Here is a 20056-nt window from a genome sequence, read left to right as displayed (position 1 = left end):
CACTGAGTATGACTTAAAAATTTTTTTAACTTAAATTAATTCATTTAATTTTATGTGTGATAGACTGAATGTATGTCCTCTCAATTCGTCTATTGATAATATAGGAGCTAAGGCATTGTCTTGCACATGGATGATCCCAGTTTAATTCCAACATTGCCTATAACTCAGCACTACCAGGAATTATCCTGGAGCACAGAATCAGGATTAAGTGCTGAGAACTGCCAGGTGTGACCCAAAAGTCAAAAACACAAAGAAAAACAAAACAAAAAAAAAACAATTATCAGTTTAAACACCCTCATCCCCCCAATAATAATACTTGAATAGTAATAGAATAGTCTCTGGGGATGATTAGACTTGGATGAGGTTATGAGAGTGGAGTTCTCATGAAGGGATTAATACTCCCATAAAAGAGATCAGAGTTTGTTTTATCTATCTCTATCTCTATGCCTATACCTGTACCTCTGCCTCTGTGCATGTCATGTCTAGGTCTGTGTGTACATATCTCTAACATGTGAGGATACGGAAAGAAGGAGACTTCAGTAAACTGAAAGGAGGGCTCTAGCCAGAATCCCATCATCTAGTAGTACCCTCATCTCGGACTTATCAGCCTCCAGAGAGAAATAAATGTCAGTTCCTTGGGCTAGTTCTTTGGTGTTTTGCTATAGCAACCCTATAAGACTAAGACACTGGCGTAACCATAGCAATGGTTGCTAACCACCAACTTGTCCTTCCAAAGTACCAGTTTCCATTTCCCCGGGCACCATCTCAGCAGCATGTAATAGAGTCGGGTTTTGTTTATTTTCTTCCATCCAAGCTGAACTTTGCAAGACAGTCTTCATTATTCTGATCAGGCACAGTTAAGTTCCAAACATCATAATTTATATGCAAGAAGAAAGAGCGTTTACTCAGCTCCAGTTTGTATGTAAACACCTATTGCCTTGGAGAACTTTCCAACAAAGACATTGAGTTCAGCCTAGAAGAAGTGACATGACTTGCCAAAAGTCACACAGCAGGAAGTGGTAGAACCTGACTCAGAACCTCATCTGCACATTGTTCCTTCCCTTCTCGCTCTTCCCCGCATTCAGTTAGCAGTTACTGAGCACTGAGCACTGATTCCATGCCAGACCTTTGAGATATGAAAGCAAATTTCAGGATCTTCTTAGTGCACAATAACAGTCAAGGAATGTTTGTTGAATTAAGATAAAATCAAGGAGCTTGAAGTACATAGGAGAGAGAAAGACAAGAAAAAAAAATATTTGCAACTGAACAGCAAATCCTGGCACTAGTGATAAGTCTAAGTTCCAGGGTACAGACACACAAAGGACAAATGTGTTTCCTTGAGAGGATTATGGACTAGCCCACAGGGATAACCATGTTTTTGTTTTCCTGTTGTTTTGTTTCTTTGTCACAAATAAATAGAAAATGAGTTTCAGGAAGATAAAACAAGAGCAAAGGACCCGAATGTGAAAGACTGTTACATTTTCTGGTAACAATTCTGATTAAAATTGACAACTATGGGGCTGTAGGGATAGCACAGTTAGTAGGGCATTTGCCTTGCACGCGGTCAACCTGGGTTTGAGGTTCGAGTCTCAGCATCCCATATGATCCCCCAAGCACCGCCATGAGTAATTCCTGAGTGCAGAGCCAGGAGTAACCCCTGTGCATCACCGGGTGTGACCCAAAAAGCAAAAACAATAAAATTAAATTTAAAAATTTGCCTACTAGCAGCTTCCCGTCCCTATGGAAGCAAAGCCTCCTGCTCAGTTCAGTTCTCCTCATTGATATTTTACTAATTTTACTCAATTCCTGTTGTTTGCCAGCCCCTGTGTGGGAGGCTGTCCATGCATCCTCTTGGAGTCCTCCCAGGCCTGCCTTTTGTTTCCTCTCATTACACAGATGAGAAAATTGGACTCCTGAGACGTCTCTAGAGCCCAGCCCTGAATCCATCCAAACCTTCTGTTCTTCCCACTCCACACTGTCTCCCAACACCCCAGGCACTGACACACTCATCTTTCCAGCTGTCCTCTCTGCCATGCTCAGAAGTCATGTCTAGTTACTGAAGTCAGGAGCCCCTTTTTTGAGACATTCCCTGGCCTCTTTTCCTCCTTGGAAAACTGTAGAGAAAAATGCAAATGAAGCACAGGGGATTTAAAAACTTGACCCAATACTCTCATCCCAATTTTTCATCCATGCAGTTAAGAAACATTTAATGAGCATCTACTATATTCCAGGCAATGTCCTCAGACCTCACAATGCTCAACAAAAATAGGATCTTGGCTTCATAAAGATTAAGGTGAAAATTAATCTTAATCTCAGTTAGAAAGTCAGGTTTCGAGAGTTTTGACTGCCATCCAAGGGTTCAGCACAATTTTCCTATGCAATTAGGCCCAAATCCCTGATTCCATCTACAAAAGCTCTCAGCTCAGTGCCCATCATGACCTTTCTCCCACGTCCCTCTTGTTCTGCCTCCCCCAGTCTCTGCCCAGCAGGATGACCCCAGAGAACTTCACCTGGGCCAAGGTGGCCCCCGCAGAATTCATCCTCCTGGGCATCACAGATCGGTGGGACCTGCGTGTGACCCTCTTCCTGATCTTCCTGCCCGTCTACCTGGTGAGCCTGCTGGGCAACCTGGGGATGGTGCTGCTGATCTGTGTGGATGCCCGGCTCCACACACCTATGTACTTCTTCCTGGCCAACCTGTCCATGCTGGATGCCTGCTATTCCTCGGCCATCGGCCCCAAGATGCTAGTGGACCTGTTGCTGCCCCAGGCCACCATCCCTTACTTCGCCTGTGCCCTCCAGATGTTTGTGTTTGCAGGACTGGCTGATGCTGAGTGCTGTCTGCTGGCAGCCATGGCCTATGACCGCTACGTGGCCATCGGAAACCCACTGCTCTATACCACAGCCATGTCGCCTCGCCTGTGCCTGGCCTTGCTGGGTGCCTCGGGCCTCGGTGGAGCGGTGAGTGCCTTCGTCCACACGACCTTCACTTTCAGATTGAGCTTCTGTGGCTCCCGGGAGGTCAACAGCTTCTTCTGTGACATCCCTCCCCTGCTGGCCATCTCCTGCAATGACACCAGCCTCAACGAGCTGCTCCTCTTTGCCGTCTGTGGCTTCATCCAGACGGCCACCGTGCTGGCCATCGTGGTCTCTTATGCTTTCATTGCTGGGGCGGTGATCCGGATGCGCTCGGCCGAGGGCCGACGGCGGGCAGCATCCACCTGCGGTTCCCACCTCACGGCGGTGGCCATGCTCTATGGGACTCTCATTTTCATGTACCTGCGTCCCAGCTCCAGCTACGCCCTGGACACAGATAAGATGGCTTCTGTGTTCTACACCCTGGTCATCCCCGCTCTCAACCCCCTCATCTACAGTCTCCGAAACAAGGAGGTCAAGGAGGCCTTCAAAAGGACCTGGACTCGATTCTGCTGTCCAGGACAGGGCCACCAGTGAGCGGACAGAGGTGACTGATGAGAACTGATCTGGTGGAAAGGGGAGGACTCTTCCCAGCCCATTCACTGTGGGTAAAGATGGATGTTCCTCTGGCTTGATGCCGCCTGATATTTTTTAAGTTTTCATCTTATTAAATAACCATGATTTACAAAGTTATTGATGAGTTTCAGACATATGATGTTCTAGCACTGACCTCACCACCAGTGTCAACTTCCCCCACCAGTGCTCCCAAGTTCCTTCCCACACCCACCCCCCTGCCCAACCTACCACCACTTTGACAGGTGCCTTTGAAAGCTTGTCTATTGTAGTTGGAATCTCATGTTTTCGGTGTCATTGATTCTGGTTTGGCTATCCAGCCCTAACGCTCCTCTCCACCACCCACGACCTCAAGGCCCTTGACCCCTGCCCTACTGCCTATTACACCCCTTCTTTATCTTCTTACTTCCTCCCTTAATCTCCTTCCTTCTCTGTCCTTCTCTTCCCTATACCCTGGAGTCAAGGGTGATCTAAGCAACCTTTCAGGGTCCGAGTGGGGAAGGAAGTACAGAGACAGGAGGGCCAATCTGGGACTAGAACTTCAGTCACAACCCAGAGCACTTAGCTTGCTAATCGCTGCCTACTGATGTTCGTTACCAGAACACACAGTTTTATTTGCCACTCGTATTTCTAAAAGGTTGATTCCCAGTCACTGTCACTGTCCTCCCATTGTTCATCGATTTGCTCGAGCAGGCCCAGTAATGTCTCCATTGTGAGACTTGTTGTTACTGTGTCTGGCATATCGAATACGTCATGGATAGCTTGCCAGGCTTTGCCGTGTGGGCAAGATACTCTCAGTAGCTTACCAGACTCTCCAAGAGGGGCAAAGGAATTGAACCCAGACCCATCGGGTCGGCTGCGTGCAAGGCAAACCCCCTACCACTGTGCTATTGCTCCAGCCCAGTAATGCCTGGTAAGAGGTGTGTTGGTTTGCAGTTGTGGTACCCATGAGGGACCTTCATGACCTTTGACACAAGAGAGCATCTTAAGAACCCTCTTCTGCCAGAGATGGCTAAATCTGTTTGACGAGGCAAAAAGCCCTCCCTGTTAGTCAATGTAATCCATCTTCTAGAGAAATGGCTGAAGAATGCAGGTACATACATGAATTCATTTCTAAAGTCCCAATAGCTGGACTAGAATTCGGTCAAGGTTTGATTAGTTGAGAGCCAAGGTAAAGCTCAGGAAAGTGTCAGAATTATGGTTATAATTAGAATATGGCTAGAATTTCCCTTATGTTCAGACTAGGATTAGGGTAGAGTCAGGGTTAGTCAGAATTTAAAAGCAATGAGGAAAATTTAAAATTTGATAAAGATATGTAAGTTCTCCCAATCAAAAAAATTTTAAGAATAAATGACCTATTTTATAAAAAAATCGTTAATAAAATTTCTCAAATTTGGTAATTTAATTAGTAGATAAATTTGGGGGATAAATTCAGGAGACAGCATTTGGAAAATCTTGAGTTTTGGGTGAAAATATTAATATTCAGTGTTAATATTAAAATAGCATTAAACATATTCTAGAGTTAGTATTATAGTGCAGAACTATTAACAGGTAGAGTTCATTTCTATTATTTGATTATATTTGAGTAGGGCTGGAGCGATAGCACAGCGGGTAGGGCATTCGCCTTACAAGCGGCCAACATGGCCGACCCAAGTTCGATTCCTCCGCCCCTCTCGGAGAGCCCGGCAAGCTACCGAGAGTATTCGATATGCCAAACACAGTAACAACAAAGTCTCCAATGGAGACGTTACTGAGCCTGCTCGAGCAAATCGACGATCAACGGGAGGGCCTTTTTTATATTTGAGTAAGTGTTTAATTCATATTAAAGCACCTAATTGCTATGCAGGTAATATTTGTGATAAGTTTAAGTCACAGTCTAGTTATTATCACAGTTAGCCTATCTTCAGAATTATAAAAGTGTTATGCATAAGAAGATTATTTTGTTTCTTTGTTTTCGAGTCTTCTAGGCAATTCTCAAGGGTTACTCCTGGCTCTGCACTGAGGAATCATTCCTGGTGGTGCTCAGGGAACCATATGTGGTGCCTGGGATTGAATCCAGATCGACTGCATGCAAGGAAAACACTCTTTTTACTGTACTATCACTCCAGTTCCATAAGAATATTTTAAGTACGAAAGTGACATGTTTGGGATCCAAATTTAAGGTTATGGGTAGAAGAGTTATATAGGCCCCCTTTCTCATCTTGACCCTACTGAATGTCCATGGGTCCTTTTTTTAAAAAAACAAAAAAAGTGGAATTCAATCTTTATTTACAGGCAACTGCAAGATATGAAGTTCTACACAAAAATAAGGAATTCATTGAGATAAGCTTTATATGATATTTATAGCTTGTAAATGATTAAATATAGTTTCATTGTAAAAAGTGCTATAATAGGGAAAGAAAGATGGTGGCCACATGGTAGCCTTGTGGAGAGCAGGGGGTGGGGCGCGACTGAAACCTCATGGGATGGGGCACTCCAGCCCGTCCTTCATGCTCGACCGAGGTCACCAGTTGCCCCCCACGAGCGGCTCTCCGGCACAGCCACGGCCCCAGAAGCACAAGGACTTAATACAGAAATCCAGCGGCTTGGAGCAGAAAAGCGAACAGACTATGCATTAATCCGTGCCATCTTGCCCGCCCAAAGGGGAAAGGGTGTTGCCCCATTCTCCCTCTCCTCTCTGGAAAGAAAGATGGTGGCCACATGGGAGCCTTGTGGAGAGCAGGTCTGAGCCGGGGGTGGGGCGCGACTGAAACCTCATGGGACGGGGGGGGGGGGGGGGGGGGGGGGGGGGGGGGGGGGGCGTTTCGCTCCGCCCTTCACGCCCTACCGAGGCCACCGGTTGCCCCCCGCGAGCGGCTCTCCAGCACGGCCACGGCTCCAGAAGCACAGAGACCAATCTCTTAATTATCTGACTCTCAGTAGAAATACTTGCAGGATTAATAAATAAAATAGCAGAAATCCAAAACCACACGGCCGCTATCACGGCCGCATGACATCATTTAATTCTTGAATCCAGCTGTAGAAAGCAGATCATTTCACAATGCCTTTTCAGCATGGCTGAGTTTGGGGGGGGGGGGGGGTGGTAAAGTCTAAATAATAATGGTGCAACTTTTATCCAAACAATGAAGCTAGTCAAAGTAGACAGAGTGTTAACTAGAATTCATCTACCCCACAGACATTGGGGGGGGGGGGGTTGGGGGGGGGTTATTGGGGTTATTCGTGGTGAAAGATAAGTATTGGTAAAGGGAATTGTGATTGATATTTGCATGACTGAGACCTAAACTTGAAAGCTTTGTAATTTTTCCCACAGCGATTCAATAAATAAATAAATTTATTTAAAAAAGTGCTATAATAACAAACCACATTTAAAAAGAGTTCATAGGAGAGAAATAGTAAAACACACTTACACCAAACATGCTTCACAACAAACCATGTTGGCATCAATGGGGCAGACAGATCTGCTAAATCCAGCACATCAACCAGAGGACACATGAAGTTTCAGGCTGCTATGAGAGACCATTCAGAGGGAGGAACAGAGCCTAATCTGGGATTGAGGTGTCCAGGGGAGGTCTCCAGTTCTGAAATGTACTTCCTTTTTATTTATTTTAATCCTCATTGAATCACCATGAATAGCAAACTTACAAAGTTACTTGTGATTGACTCGCAATATTCCAACACCCTCTCTTCAACAGCTTCCACCTTTCTCCACAAATGTCCCCTGGTTACCTCTCGCACCCCCATCCCCAGCTTGCTTCTATGGTAAGCACCTTTCAGTTTTTTCTTCTAGTGTCCCCTTCCCTTAATCCTTTTTTAACACCCCTCCCTAAGAATGCTCTTCCCTGTTTCTGCCACATCTGCCAGCACTGCTGCTTTTCTCTCTTTGAGGTCTTCCTTGATCACTTCTCTGCACTGCTTTGCGAGCTCAAATGTTCACTTGAGATTGCCTGAGGCTTGCACCAAGTCACGTTGGCGAATGAGCTCAAGAGTTTTTGAAGACAGGCATCTTTTTGTGGCTATCTTTCTCTTGGTTCCTCGCACAATCATGAAGGTGCTGAACCAGTCGATTATATTTTTCATCAATGTTGTCAACGACAGCATCTTCCCATGTTGCCTCAATAGTGCCAAAGAGCTCCCAGTTGGTGGTCGTTCTGGGAGTTCTCTTCTTAAACTTTGCAGCCCTTTCTCACCGCTCCGTGAAGTAGAATTTTGAACAAAGGACACGGTGGTTCGATCCCATTTGGAATTTTGGGACAACAGCAACATTGGTCAGGCAAAACCACCATTTTAATATGATGTGGTCCAATTTCACTGTGGAACCATTGACCGGGAGACTTCCATGTCCAAAGTTTAGATTCAGCATTCACAATGCCCACCTGTCCTTCGCCAACTACAAGACCAAGATGACTGCCCTCCGACATCCTGATGGATCTATAACATATTCCAGAAGGCAATGGAGAAAATTATCCATGACTTCTACTCGAATCTCTTCCATAGCCATGTCCATCTGCCCACATACAAAATTCCGCAGGATGGATATGTCATTCCCAATGTTCTCCCTTCCAAAATCTGACACGCCACTTCATCAGTAAAGAAATGAAGAGCACCCAGCCCAGACAAGGTCAGACCTGAACACCTGAAGAACCTACCGTCAGTACTCATCAATATGCTGGCTCAGCTCTTCACATGCTACCTGTCTGAATGCAAGGTTCCATCCCAATGGAAAACCAGCAGAACTGTACTACTGTACAAGAAGGGAGACATCCATGACATTGGCAACTATCACCCGATCTGCCTGTTGTCTCTCATCTACAAGATGTTCACTCAAGTCATCCCGAATAGGATTGGCAGAACACTAGATGAGGGACAACCATGCAAGCAAGCCGGGTTCTGAAAAAGATTCAGTACGATCAACCATATCCACATGATAACCTAGCTCATTGAGGTTTTTCGGGAGTTCAAGATACTGCTATGTCTAACATTCATTGATTTAAAGAAGGCCTTTGATTCTGTTGATACTGAAGCAGTCATCGAAGCCCTAGCCAAGCAGGGCGTTCAAACTCAATACATCAGGATCCTCCATGAGCTGTATTACGGATTCACTACCAGGATCTCACCATTCTACAAGGAAGTGATCATCCATGTCAAGAGAGGGGTTCAGCAGGGTGATACCATTTCACCGAAACTCTTCAGTGCCACCCTCGAGAATGTCATGCAATGAGGAATGGGAAGGAATGGGAGTGAAGATAGATGTTCGGCAGCTACACCACCTCTACTTTGCTGATGACATCGTTCTAATAACACCAAACTTTAGCCAAGTAGCACAAATGCTGGCCGACTTTGACCATGAGTGTGGAAAGGTTGGACTACAGCTGAACCTCACGAAGACAATGTTTATGAAAAACGGTCTCGTTTCTGATGCTCCATTTGCTCTCAAGGGAAAAAACATCTCCGAATGCTACAGTTATGTTTACCTAGATAGAGAAGTCAACATGACGAATGACCTGGCGCCTGAGTTGCGCAGGAGGAAGAGAGCAGCTTGGAGCACATTCAACAGCATCAAAGAAATAGCTAAGAGGACAAAGAACCTCTGGCTCTGGGCACATCTCTTTGATTCCACTGTTCTTTCTGCATTAACATATGCCTCAGAGACCTAGGCCCTACGAAAAGAGGATGAGAGCACTATTCAGGTCTCCCAAAGAGGAATCGGAAGAGCTATGTTTAAAGTATCATGCTTCACTCAAGTGAGAGAATGAATCCGGAGTTCCAACCTCTGTTGATGATCAAGAATCAGGGATGCTGTCTCGTTTGCCAAGATGTCTAAAATCAGATGGGCTGGACACGTAATGTGATTTGGAGACGACCACTGGACTAGAGCCATTACCAACTGAATTCCATGGGACATCAAAAGATCAGGTGGCCGCCCACCTACGAGATGGTCAGACTTCTTCGTCAGGACCCTGAACGATTGATTTGAGGCTCTTTGTGTTCCTGAAGCGAGCAGATACCATTGGGCTACACTAGCACGCAACAGGGACAAATGGAGACATTACTTGTGCCCACTCGAGCAAATTGATGAGTAAAGGGATGTCAAATGATCAAGTGATCCCTAAGACAGGCAGCAGGAAAACAGAAGGCTTGGCTATGTGAGCACTGGTGTCTGATTTACAACACTTAGATACAATAAGTGGAGCCCTGCAACACAATTGGAAAGTACATCCCCAAGGGCAGGCTCACACAGGGCTTGGGTGGGGATGTCTTAGTCTCAATAGTACAGGAGGCTCTAAGGAGAGCCAATGACATGGGGTGGAAGGAGAGAGAAATTTAAACACCAAGGATAGTCACTATATTGGACTGCATATTGGGGGATTCGAACCTTCCTTTGATAGGCAAAAGAGAATCACTGAAAGTTCCTATGCTCTCAGTCACCCTTCCTAGGTCTTTTGGTTGTTCCAGCCACTGAATCATGTAAAGTGAGTCGCACCTGGAATGCTACACACAGGCACAATTTGTTCTTGCCACCACCATAGTCCACAGCTCCAACAGTTCTTCAGACACAGCCCCAACCAGCAATGTGTGCACTGATGAATATCCTCAAGAAGGTGGCCATTTGCACACCCAGCCAGGTGCACACTCCGACACACACTCGAGCTCTTGGACACATTTGTTTTGGAGACACCATTCTTTCTCCACACCCAGATGTGCAATCCTCTACACACAGACACATGTGCACAGGCACACACAGACAATCATACTACAGAGCCATAGGTATTGCCTCAGTCACCACAGAAAGAATTCCTTCCATACTCCTAGTTTTCCTATAAGAATTAATCCCACCAAGTCAGAGAGATAGTACAGTGTGTAAGGAGCTCACCAAAACTGATTAAAATCCCAGGCACCACAATACAGTCCCCTCAGGAGTGATCATGAGAGGTCACTCCTGAACACATAGCTAGAAATAATCCCTGAGCACTGTCAGCTTGGTTGTGGGGGAGGAGGAGGAGGAGGAGGGGGAAGAGGAGGAGGAGGAGGAGGGAAGAGGAGGAGTAGGAGGAAGGAGGAGGAGAAGGAGGAGAAAGAGAAGGAAGAAGGAGGTGGAGAAAGAGGAGGAGGAGGAAGAGAAGGAAGAAGGAGGAAGAAGAGGAGGAGGAGGAGAAGGAAGAAGGAGGAAGAGGAGGAAAAATAGATGGAAGAAGGAGGAAGACGAGGAGGAGAAGGAGAAGGAAAAGGAGGAGGAGGAGGAATAGGAGGAGAAGGAGAGAAGGAGGAGGAAGAGGAGGAGAAGGAGGAGGAGGAGAAAGGAGAAGAAAGGAGGAGGAGGAGGAGAAGAAGAAAGGAGGAGGAGGAAGAAGGAGGAGGAAGAGGAAGAAGGAGGAGGAAGAGGAAGAGGAGGAGGAAGAAGTGGAGGTGGTGGTGGAGGAGGAGGAAGAGAAAGAGAAGACTAAGAAATCCCCCACCTCATGCACCCAAGTTGAGGGAACTGGAATGTTTGGTCCAGAAGCTGTTGCTGTAAACTTCCCCTGAGCTGGCCCCAGTCACTGGGAGTCAGGTGTCAGTTTGAATCTTCTCTCTGGCCATCAAAGGCCAATGACCAGGAATAGCCTCTTCACCATGCCTAAGACTCCTGAATGTTCCTGAGCACCAACCGCTCCTTTCCCACCAAACTGAGCCCTCGGGAGCAGGTCTGCTAAGTCCCAGAGCTGAGATTTCTCCAGCCATAGGGGTGAAACCAACAGAAGAGTGGGGAGATGCCCCTGGAGACAAAGATACTCCCCTGGCCCCAGACCCACTAAATATGTCCAGGATCTTCCTCCTACACACCCCAGTGGCAGGCTACACCCAGCCCTGGCTGTTATTCCCACTTGCGATATGGAGTAACCTGGGGCACAGGGGCCAGGCTGGGGTCTGTGCATGTCTCTTTCCTGTGTGTCTGTGAGTGTCAGTCATAAGCATGAGTGAGAGAACGTGTGCTGGTGGCTTGCGTTTTTGACCTTGCCTTATAGTCACTGTCACTGTCACTGTCCTCCCATTGTTCATTGATTTGCTCAAGCGGGCCCAGTAAAGTCTCCATCGTGACACTTGCTACTGTGTTTGGCATATCAAATACATCATGGGGAGCTTTCCAGGCATTGTGGTGCGGGCAAGATACTCTCGGTAGCTTGCCGGGCTCTCCGAGAGGGGTGGAGGAATCGAACCTGGGTAAGCCAGGTGAGCCGTGTGCAAGGCAACGCCCTACCCACTGTGCTATTGTCATTGCCCAACAATTCCATTATCGGGGGAGCAGGGAGGCAGCGTGTATATGGATGTGGCCATACAGGGTGGCACAGCTCTGCTCTGACCCATCATGCAACAGTGTGAGTGTAATCATGAGTATATGTGCAATAAAGTGCAAGACTCCGGGCCTCTGGGCCAGAGTGTGAGCGTGGGATTATGATCAAGAAGGGAATCAATTAGGACTGAGTGGGCAGGGACACTGCCCAGGTGGCGAGCAAATGCTTGAATGTTCATGGCAGATCACAGTCACTATGGTTGGTAGTATGAGCCTCCATGATCACATCCTACCTATCATGAATGTTACCCATTAGCCTCAGGGCTACTAGGGGGGTGGGGGGAGTTGTAACTTTGTGATTGCTTTTGCCTTCTGTTCGGGGGTAGAGTGACCCAATTCTGCTTCTTGTTTGCTTACTTATGAGCTGATCAGGCACAGGGCTGACATTTAAGTGTGTGCTCAATGGAACCTGAGTATTTGCAGAGACCAACCTGAGGCTGTGGATGTCTGTCTGCATGCACAGAGGGATCTAAGCAGCGAAAGAATCTTCCACCCTGAGCGGAAATGGGTTAGACCTAGGGGCAATTTGTGTAGTCTGTTTTTCTCCATGCAAGGAGAAATACAAACAAGCAAGCACTATCTTCCTGTTGTTCATCGATTTGCTCGAGCGGGCCCAGTAACATCTCCATTTTGAGTCTTGTTACTTTGTTTGGCATATTGAATATGTCACGATCAGTGGGTAGGGCATTTGCCTCGCACACAGCAGACCTGGCTGACCCGAACGACCCGGGTTCAATTCCTCTGCCCCTCTCGGAGAGCCTGGCAAGCTCCCAAGAGTACCTCGCGCGCAAGGCAAAGCCTGGCAAGCTACCTGTGATGTGTTCAATATGCCAAACACTGTAACAAGAAGTCTCGCAATAGAGACGTTACTGGGTCCTCTCAAGCAAATCGATAAGGAGAAATACATGTAGATAGAAACATAAAAATTATTTAATACTTAGATGACCGCTTTTTAAGTGCAAAGACTAACAAGAAGCAAATTAAGTAAGAAGCTTAGAGCATATGTATCTCCCCTATCGAAGTCTCTTTAGCTCTATTTCTCATTCCTTTTACCCCCTTTGTGTGTTGCTGCAGTTTTGATTGACTTATCATCTCTTTGCAATACTAGAGAAGTATGAGGTGTTAAGCTTCACACTTCTGTAAACACATACAGCACTCCCCCCACCAAAGTTCTAGTACTATTCACCACTGCCAAGAACTGCACTGTTTGATCACTTTTTTATGCCTTTTATTCCAACTTCCTTTCATTTTCGCTGTCTTCCATTTCTCTTACTACCATTCACTCATATTAATACCAGAGACCCAGTCCTCATCCTTATATGCACAGAGGCAATGCAGGTGATGACCAAAGAGCCAGATTAAGGATTCCAACCAGCTACAGAAGTGTCACAGAGGTTGTAATGACCATAGAGTGGGTGTGAAGTGAGAGCTGGGGGAAACCCAGAAAGTCTGGTAAACCTTCTGAGTCTACCAGATAGTGCTGTAGCACTGTCCTCCCATTGTGCATCGATTTGCTTGAGCGGGTACCAGTAACATCTTCATTGTGAGACTTGTTGTTACTGTTTTTGGCATATCAAATATGCCCCGGGAAGCTTGCCAGGCTCTGCCATGTGGGCAGAATACTCTCGGTAGCTTGCTGGGCAATCCAAGAGGGACAGAGGAATCAAACCCAGGCAGCTGCATGCAAGGCAAATGCCCTATCCAATGTGCTATCGCAAATTCATCCTCATGACGTTGCCATCTATCCAAAACTCTGCGTTCAGCCATGCAACTTGCTTTTGATATCAATGGGCCCCACGGGTGACAATTGTGAAGCAGGGAGGAGAAAGAAGGTCACTTTCTCCCAATCCACTTCTGCCACCCGAGACCCAGGGTTACTGGGTTCTTGTCTCACCTTGCAGAAAGGAATTTCAGGAGTAGACAAGCAATGAAGTAAATACATTTTATTTGGAGGTTTTTTAAGGAGGGAGAGAGAGAGAGAGAGAGAGAGAGAGAGAGAGAGAGAGAGAGAGAGAGAGAGAGAGAGAGAGAAATGCACTCAAGAGAGAACACAGGCTTCTACAAGGGCAGAGAGTCCCTACAAACATCCCAGCTTTAGACACTAAAGCATGAAAGTACATATATCAAGAGGGAAGATGAGGGTGACACATGTGCTTGGGCGACACATGTGCTCAGCCACCACATGGGCTCGGCCACATGGGCACAAGCAGCACATGAGCTCAGGCAGTATATGTGCACCCTTCCTTTGTTCAAGGTGGCCTTTATAGAGTTTCTCCAACCTGTCACCATGTGGGGTTTCTACCTAGGTCAAATTTCGTTGCTAAGGAGGTTAACAGGGGGTTGGGAGTGGTGATGGTGATCATTGAAATTCCTTTCCTGGCCTTTTGCTTCTGCAGGAGCTTCTCCGAGTCTGTTGCTGGTGCCAAGTGGAGGTCTTAACAGGCCTTAGTTTCTGTTTTTCTGCAAGATTGGCTTTCACAACTTCAGAGCTATTACTTCCTAGGGAATTTACTACCGCCACCTGGGGAGAGGGCCTACCCTATCTGCCTGCCTGCCTACATCACTTTGATCAATAGGAGTCTTGACACAGGGATGGAAAGTCCTCTGTTTTTTACCACAAGATGAACATGCCTTTACATGCCTACCAATCTTGAGTGGAACATGTGAGTGTAAGATCCCTTGGGACCCCGAGAGAAATTCCAGGGTTAAAACTCTACTAATTAGTAACTCTCCCTTTCCTGCCCCCTCCCTAGTAGAGCCTTAGCTGTGAAGCCCTTCCTTATTAGGATGTAAATTCTGAAACCATTTGTTGACTCTTCCCTGCTGGGATGTAAATTCGGAAACCATTTGTTGGCCCTTCCTTATCTGTTACCTCTGTTAGGAACTTTTCCCTTATCCGCTTCCACCGAATCAAAGGGAGTCAGGTGATAACCAAATGTCCGAGTTATCAGATGCCCATTAGTCACAATGCCTATGTACGTAAATGCTGATCTTTGAATCTATAGGCTAAGGAGTGATGTACTTTTAAATGGATTGGTTAAGAAAGTATATGCTGGGACTAATCTATTGGCTATGAAATGTGCGGGCATTGCTGTAACGGCCAGTGAAGGCCTATATCAGATCCCCTTTGAAGAAGTTCAGGGTCTTGCTTCACCTATCTGACCTGCGTGTCTGTGTAGGCGGCTTGACCCTGGCTAGCCAGTCTCACAATAAACCTTGCTTGCTGTTTGCAGTCTCTGGAGTCTCTTTGTCGTTAAAGGGAGATCACGATCCGCGTCCTAACAGTGAGAAAGCATGGAGTGAAGCAGCTCCAGCCCAGGGGACCTAGGCAAGCGCAGTGTGGAGCAGAGCCCCGAACTGACAGAGGCAAGAACAAGCCCACTCAAGATGCTGCAGGGCCTGGCTGGCCTGCTGGTGCATAAGGGAAAGTAAATCACTCCTAATTTAAACAACTGAGCTTGAGGGTGGCTGTGTTAGAAGCAAAAGCAAATTGATGATGTCCCCTCATTTTTGATATTTGCCTTTGGGCTCCAAAAAGCATTGTCTAGGCCCCTTTCGATGTCCCAAAGATTATTTTGCTCACACCTACTTGCCTTTTCTCCTTGTCTGTGGGGATTGACATATTTACTCGGAGCATGTTTCTCCCCTCAAAACTATGCCAATGTACTATAGGGCCCCTGAGGTATAAGTGCATATTTTCCATGAGATTGGAGCATGTGAGGAAGAAAGAATCACGATTCCCCTTTTCAGATGTCAGAAGCAAATCCACTTTTTCTCTATAGAAAGTCAGGTTCATCTTCCCACAGCCTTCACTGGAGACAGCATCATCACTCCTTTGCTCAGATGTCACCCACATTGGGACAGTGTTGGTTCTTCCCTCATGGAAAGGCTGGGAAAATGCAGTGAACAAAAGTGACCAAATAATCTTCTGTTTGGCAAATAATCCTCTGTTTGGTCCATACAGACCAGATCCCATCTTTCCACCTCCTCCTCTTTCCAAGGACCAGGGAAGACTAATAATTGGTGAAACCAAAACTACAACTGCCAATATATATCATGGAATCAAAGAACCAACAGATGTTAGAAAATACAAGGGCACAGAAGGGAATGAACTTAACAGACACTAGCTCTGGTTCTTTTTTTTCTTTTTGGGTCACACCCAGCGATGCACAGGGGTTGTTCTTGGCTCTGCACTCAGGAACTACCCCCTGTGGTGCTTGGGGGACCATATGGGATGCTGGGAATCGAACCCGGGTTGGCCGCAGGCAAGGCAAACGCACTACCCGCTGTGCTATTGCTCCAGCCCTGGTTCTTGATTAATTTGCCTTCAAGGCAGCAAGGAAAGGGGTAGCAGGGAGAAAGAAAAAGCGAACTAAGGGCACACAGGAGCACTGGCCTTGGAGACTTTGATGCTGTCGAGGTGAGATAACTTTATATATCAAAACCATAAGAGCCAACACTATTGGAAACATGTGACCCAAACTAGAATAATTAAACAAAAAAAGAATCAAGCTGTGATGAGTAAGAAGACTGCATGCCTGTAGCACTGTAGCACTGTCCTCCCGTTGTTCATCCATTTGCTCGAGTGGACACCAGTAATGTCTCCATTGTGAGACTTGTTACTGTTTTTGGCATAACGAATATGCCACGGGGAATTTGCCAGGCTCTGCTGTGTAGGCAGGATACTCTTGGTGGCTTGCCGAGCTCTCCAAGAGAGACAGAGGAATTGAACTCAGGTTGGCCGCGTGCAAGGCGAACGCCCAACCTGCTGTGCCTGAAATTCTATTATTAACAGTTTTGTAAATAACAGCACATAAGTATAAAGAATAATAATAAAATTTAAGTATGGTACAAATTAAAAAAAAAAAAACATAAAATCCCAGACAGTACACACTGTTCCCACTTTTTTGTTCTTTTTGGGTTGGGCTAGAGCAGGTAGGGTGTTTGCCTTACACAGGGCTGACCCAGCCAACCTGGGTTCAATTCCTCCACCCCTTTCAGAGAGCCTGGCAAGCTACCAAGAATATTTCACCCGCATGGCAAAGCCTAGCAAGCTCCCTGTGGTGTATTTGATATGCCAAACATAGTAACAACAAGTCTCACAATGTAGATGTTACTGGGCCCACTCGAGCAAATAGATGAACAATGGGAAGATAGTGACAGTGTGACAGTTGCTTTTTGGGTCACCCCTGGCGATGCTCAAGGGTTACTCCTGGATCTGAACTCAGGAATCACTACTGATGATGCTTGGGGGACCATATAGGATGCCAGGGGTTGAACCCAGGTCTGCCATGTGCAAGGCAAATGCCCTACCCACTGTACTATTCCACAGGCCCCTATTCCCCCCATTTTACAGATGAGGAAACTGAGGCTGGGGAAATTATTGCCCAACTGGGGTATGCTATGAATTAGAAAGGGTGGAATCAGTACTTAAGCACAGATGTCTTTCTATGCATAAATACTGGGAGGGGGGAAAAAACTTAAAATCCTCTCTATTCTTATTCTAAATCCACATATAATGCTTCAAAACACCAAGGACTCTCTGTAAATGCCTATTCTACCCACTGCCCCAAGCTTTCTGAATCGTAGGATCTGTAACACCCTAGGCATTATGGAAGGAGGTGATCTGCAGCAGATACAGAACTAAATCATGTAAAAGGAAATTGCTAAAGGGCAAGAGCATCCCTTCCTGAGTGGATAGCTGTAATTTGGATGCGACTGGAAGCTATCATTGTAAGCAAAGCAAGTCCCAGAGAAGACAAACACCAGATGGTCTCACCACCTGTGGTCCAGAGAAACCAGACCAGGAAATGAAAGGTCTCTAATAAGGCAAATTCTTGGCCCTGGAGTTCAGACCTGGGAATGCCAAGGAAGAGAGTGGTAGAGGAAATGATGATTTAGACTGCATGAAACATAGGGATATTGGTTGAGGGTCTTAGGCACCAAAGTGCCTACCTAAGACATTGGTAGAAGGATGCTGACACTTTGGTAGTTGCGGGGTGGCCTGGAGCTATAATACAGCTGGTATTATAATACAGCCGGTACCAGCTGTGTACCACGCACACAACCAATTCAGGTTTATCCCCAGAAATTCATATGGTCCCTGTAATGACAAATAAGAAGCTGTATGTAATGAGAATTATGAAACTGTAAGGAAAATTAAGGAAATGTAATGGGAACTGAGAAACTGAAAGTGACCCCCTAAATTAAACAAGAGAAGGGAGAGAGAATATTACTTTTATGACCCCTGTTAAAAGAGTTAAGGGCTCACCAGCCCCACCGTATTTCTGGGAGTGTACCAGGCCCCAGGGATTGATGGAGAGGGCCTGAGGGCCAGGCCGCACCAAGTGGGCAAGGCAGACTGTCTCGGACTGTTTTCCCTTTGATGCCAGAAGGCCTTACCATGTGGGAAGGATGCATTCATTGTTCTTTGCCAATTACTTCTGTATCTCCTATTTCACTGATAAGAATGTACTAGTTTGTAACCCACCTTTAGAGGATAAAAGAGACACCCTCTCAGCAAACAGGACTCCAAGTCTCTCTTTTGATTTGGGGTCCTCAGTGCTGAGCCTCTATTAAACCCACTGTTCTCTCTCTCTCTCTCTCTCTCTCTCTCTCTCTCTCTCTCTCTCTCTTTCTCTCTCTCTGTTGACTCGAGGCTCATGCAACAGTCCTTGAGCACCACCAGGTTAATTCCTGAATACAGAGCCAGGAGTAAGCCCTGAGTATTACCAGGTGTAGCCCCAAAACAAAATAAAACCAAACCATAAAACAATACCACTTCACTGGTGTGTGGTGATGTACTACTGTGTACCACTAGTACTGTTGTACTACAAGCTGCAATGCTATTGGAACAGCATGTAAATCACTAGGGTCTAAATAAATATTGAAAAGTAAATGAAATATAAAGGAAAAACCTATATCATAAAAACCTATGCTGGACCTGGGGCTGTGGTCTCTGCCTGTTAGAGTGGCAGAGAGGAGAGACAGAGATGAGACCACAGGGGGGGGTCTGCACACAGGCTCACTGGTGGCTCCCACTGCCTCCCTCCTCTCTTCTTGGGCCAGCTTTTATCTCCTCTTTAACTGTCCAGTATATGAAAATCCAGCTGTGTACGTGCCATATTCATCAAATAATATTTGTTTTCTTTCTTTCTCATCAATAAAGTGTGTGCACAAAAGAACTTTCTGGGATTCTTTTCCCCAACTGCAAATTCTCTACCGTGAGTCCTCAGTGGAGTCAGGTGTCTCCCGCCCCCCTTCCCATCCTCGCCCCCCCCCCCCACCTCCCCACCACCCTCCCTCCCCACACAACTCCATGTCCCCATTCTAGGAGTCTGAGCTATGCTTTATGGAAGACACTGAAGCTCGTCACTCTTTCCCGGTTCCCTTCCCTCTGCTGCCCCCTCGTGGGCATCTCAGGTCACGCCCAGCATTTCCTCAAGCTTAGGCAGGGGACCTGGTCTGATCTGGAAGCGGGCGGTGATCCAGGCCTCCCTGAGTCCCCTCTGATTCCACATCTGCAGAGCTGCTTCTTGCTGCTGCAGGGTCCCAGCCTGTTTCCACTTGGGGGATTCCCCCAGCTCAGCAGCAGTCACTGATGTCAGCTCAGATCAGAGACCATATAAATGACACATTCTCTGTGCCTCAGGACTTCGGAGTCTGAAACATAAACACATATTTATGATTCAACTTTGGCAATTAGAATGGTTGAAGACTGGGGGTCGGGGGGTCGGGGAAAAGGCAGGCTGACTCGTTCTGGGGGCCAGGAATTTCACATCTTCCAGTTGAGGAAGCCATCATACATTTCATGAATCAGAAAAATGATCCTATGCTAGATTTCTGATGCCACTGAGGTGTTTAGAAATCTCACCGAGATGTCTTAAGGGGCTGACAAGAGGCTAATTACTTCACTAGTATTAACTTGTGGATCTCTCATCCAGATTGCTCCCGGAGTCCACACAGACTCAGAGAAGGCTGGACCCCTGCTCTGAATCTCCAGCAGAAACAAAGGCCAGGACAGTAATAGCAGAGAAGACCATCAACTACTCCCAACTCTACCTCTTGGCAACCACATAGCAACGGATTCTTACCTAGGTAAAAGGCCCCATATGAGGCAGCTTGGGAGAAATCCTAAAAAATGCCTTAACAAAGAAAGCACACGTGTGTGCTGCCCGCGCCCATGTGCTGTCCACACCCGTGCCTTGCTGCTGAGCCCTCTTGGAGATGCAAAAGATGTGG

The 20056-nt window shown here is 46.6% G+C and overlaps 1 protein-coding gene across 1 annotated transcript; it reads left to right on the top strand.

Moving 5' to 3' along the window:
- Window positions 1-2490: 2490 nt before the first annotated feature.
- LOC130045839 (olfactory receptor 5C1) lies at window positions 2491-3453 on the top strand. The gene has a single exon (XM_056138724.1). The coding sequence runs from the start codon at window positions 2491-2493 to the stop codon at window positions 3451-3453; it is 963 nt and encodes a 320-aa protein (XP_055994699.1).
- Window positions 3454-20056: the final 16603 nt, after the last annotated feature.

This window comes from Sorex fumeus, unplaced genomic scaffold (assembly GCF_029834395.1).
Source record: "Sorex fumeus unplaced genomic scaffold, SorFum_2.1 ptg000129l, whole genome shotgun sequence".
Classification (NCBI taxonomy): Eukaryota; Metazoa; Chordata; class Mammalia; order Eulipotyphla; family Soricidae; genus Sorex; species Sorex fumeus.
Note: the sequence above shows the minus strand (reverse complement) of the source record. Positions and strands in the feature narration are given on the sequence as shown.

Excerpts from the sequence above, each read along its gene's own strand:
- LOC130045839 (XM_056138724.1), top strand. The coding sequence starts at position 2,491 with ATGACCCCAGAGAACTTCACCTGGGCCAAGGTGGCCCCCGCAGAATTC.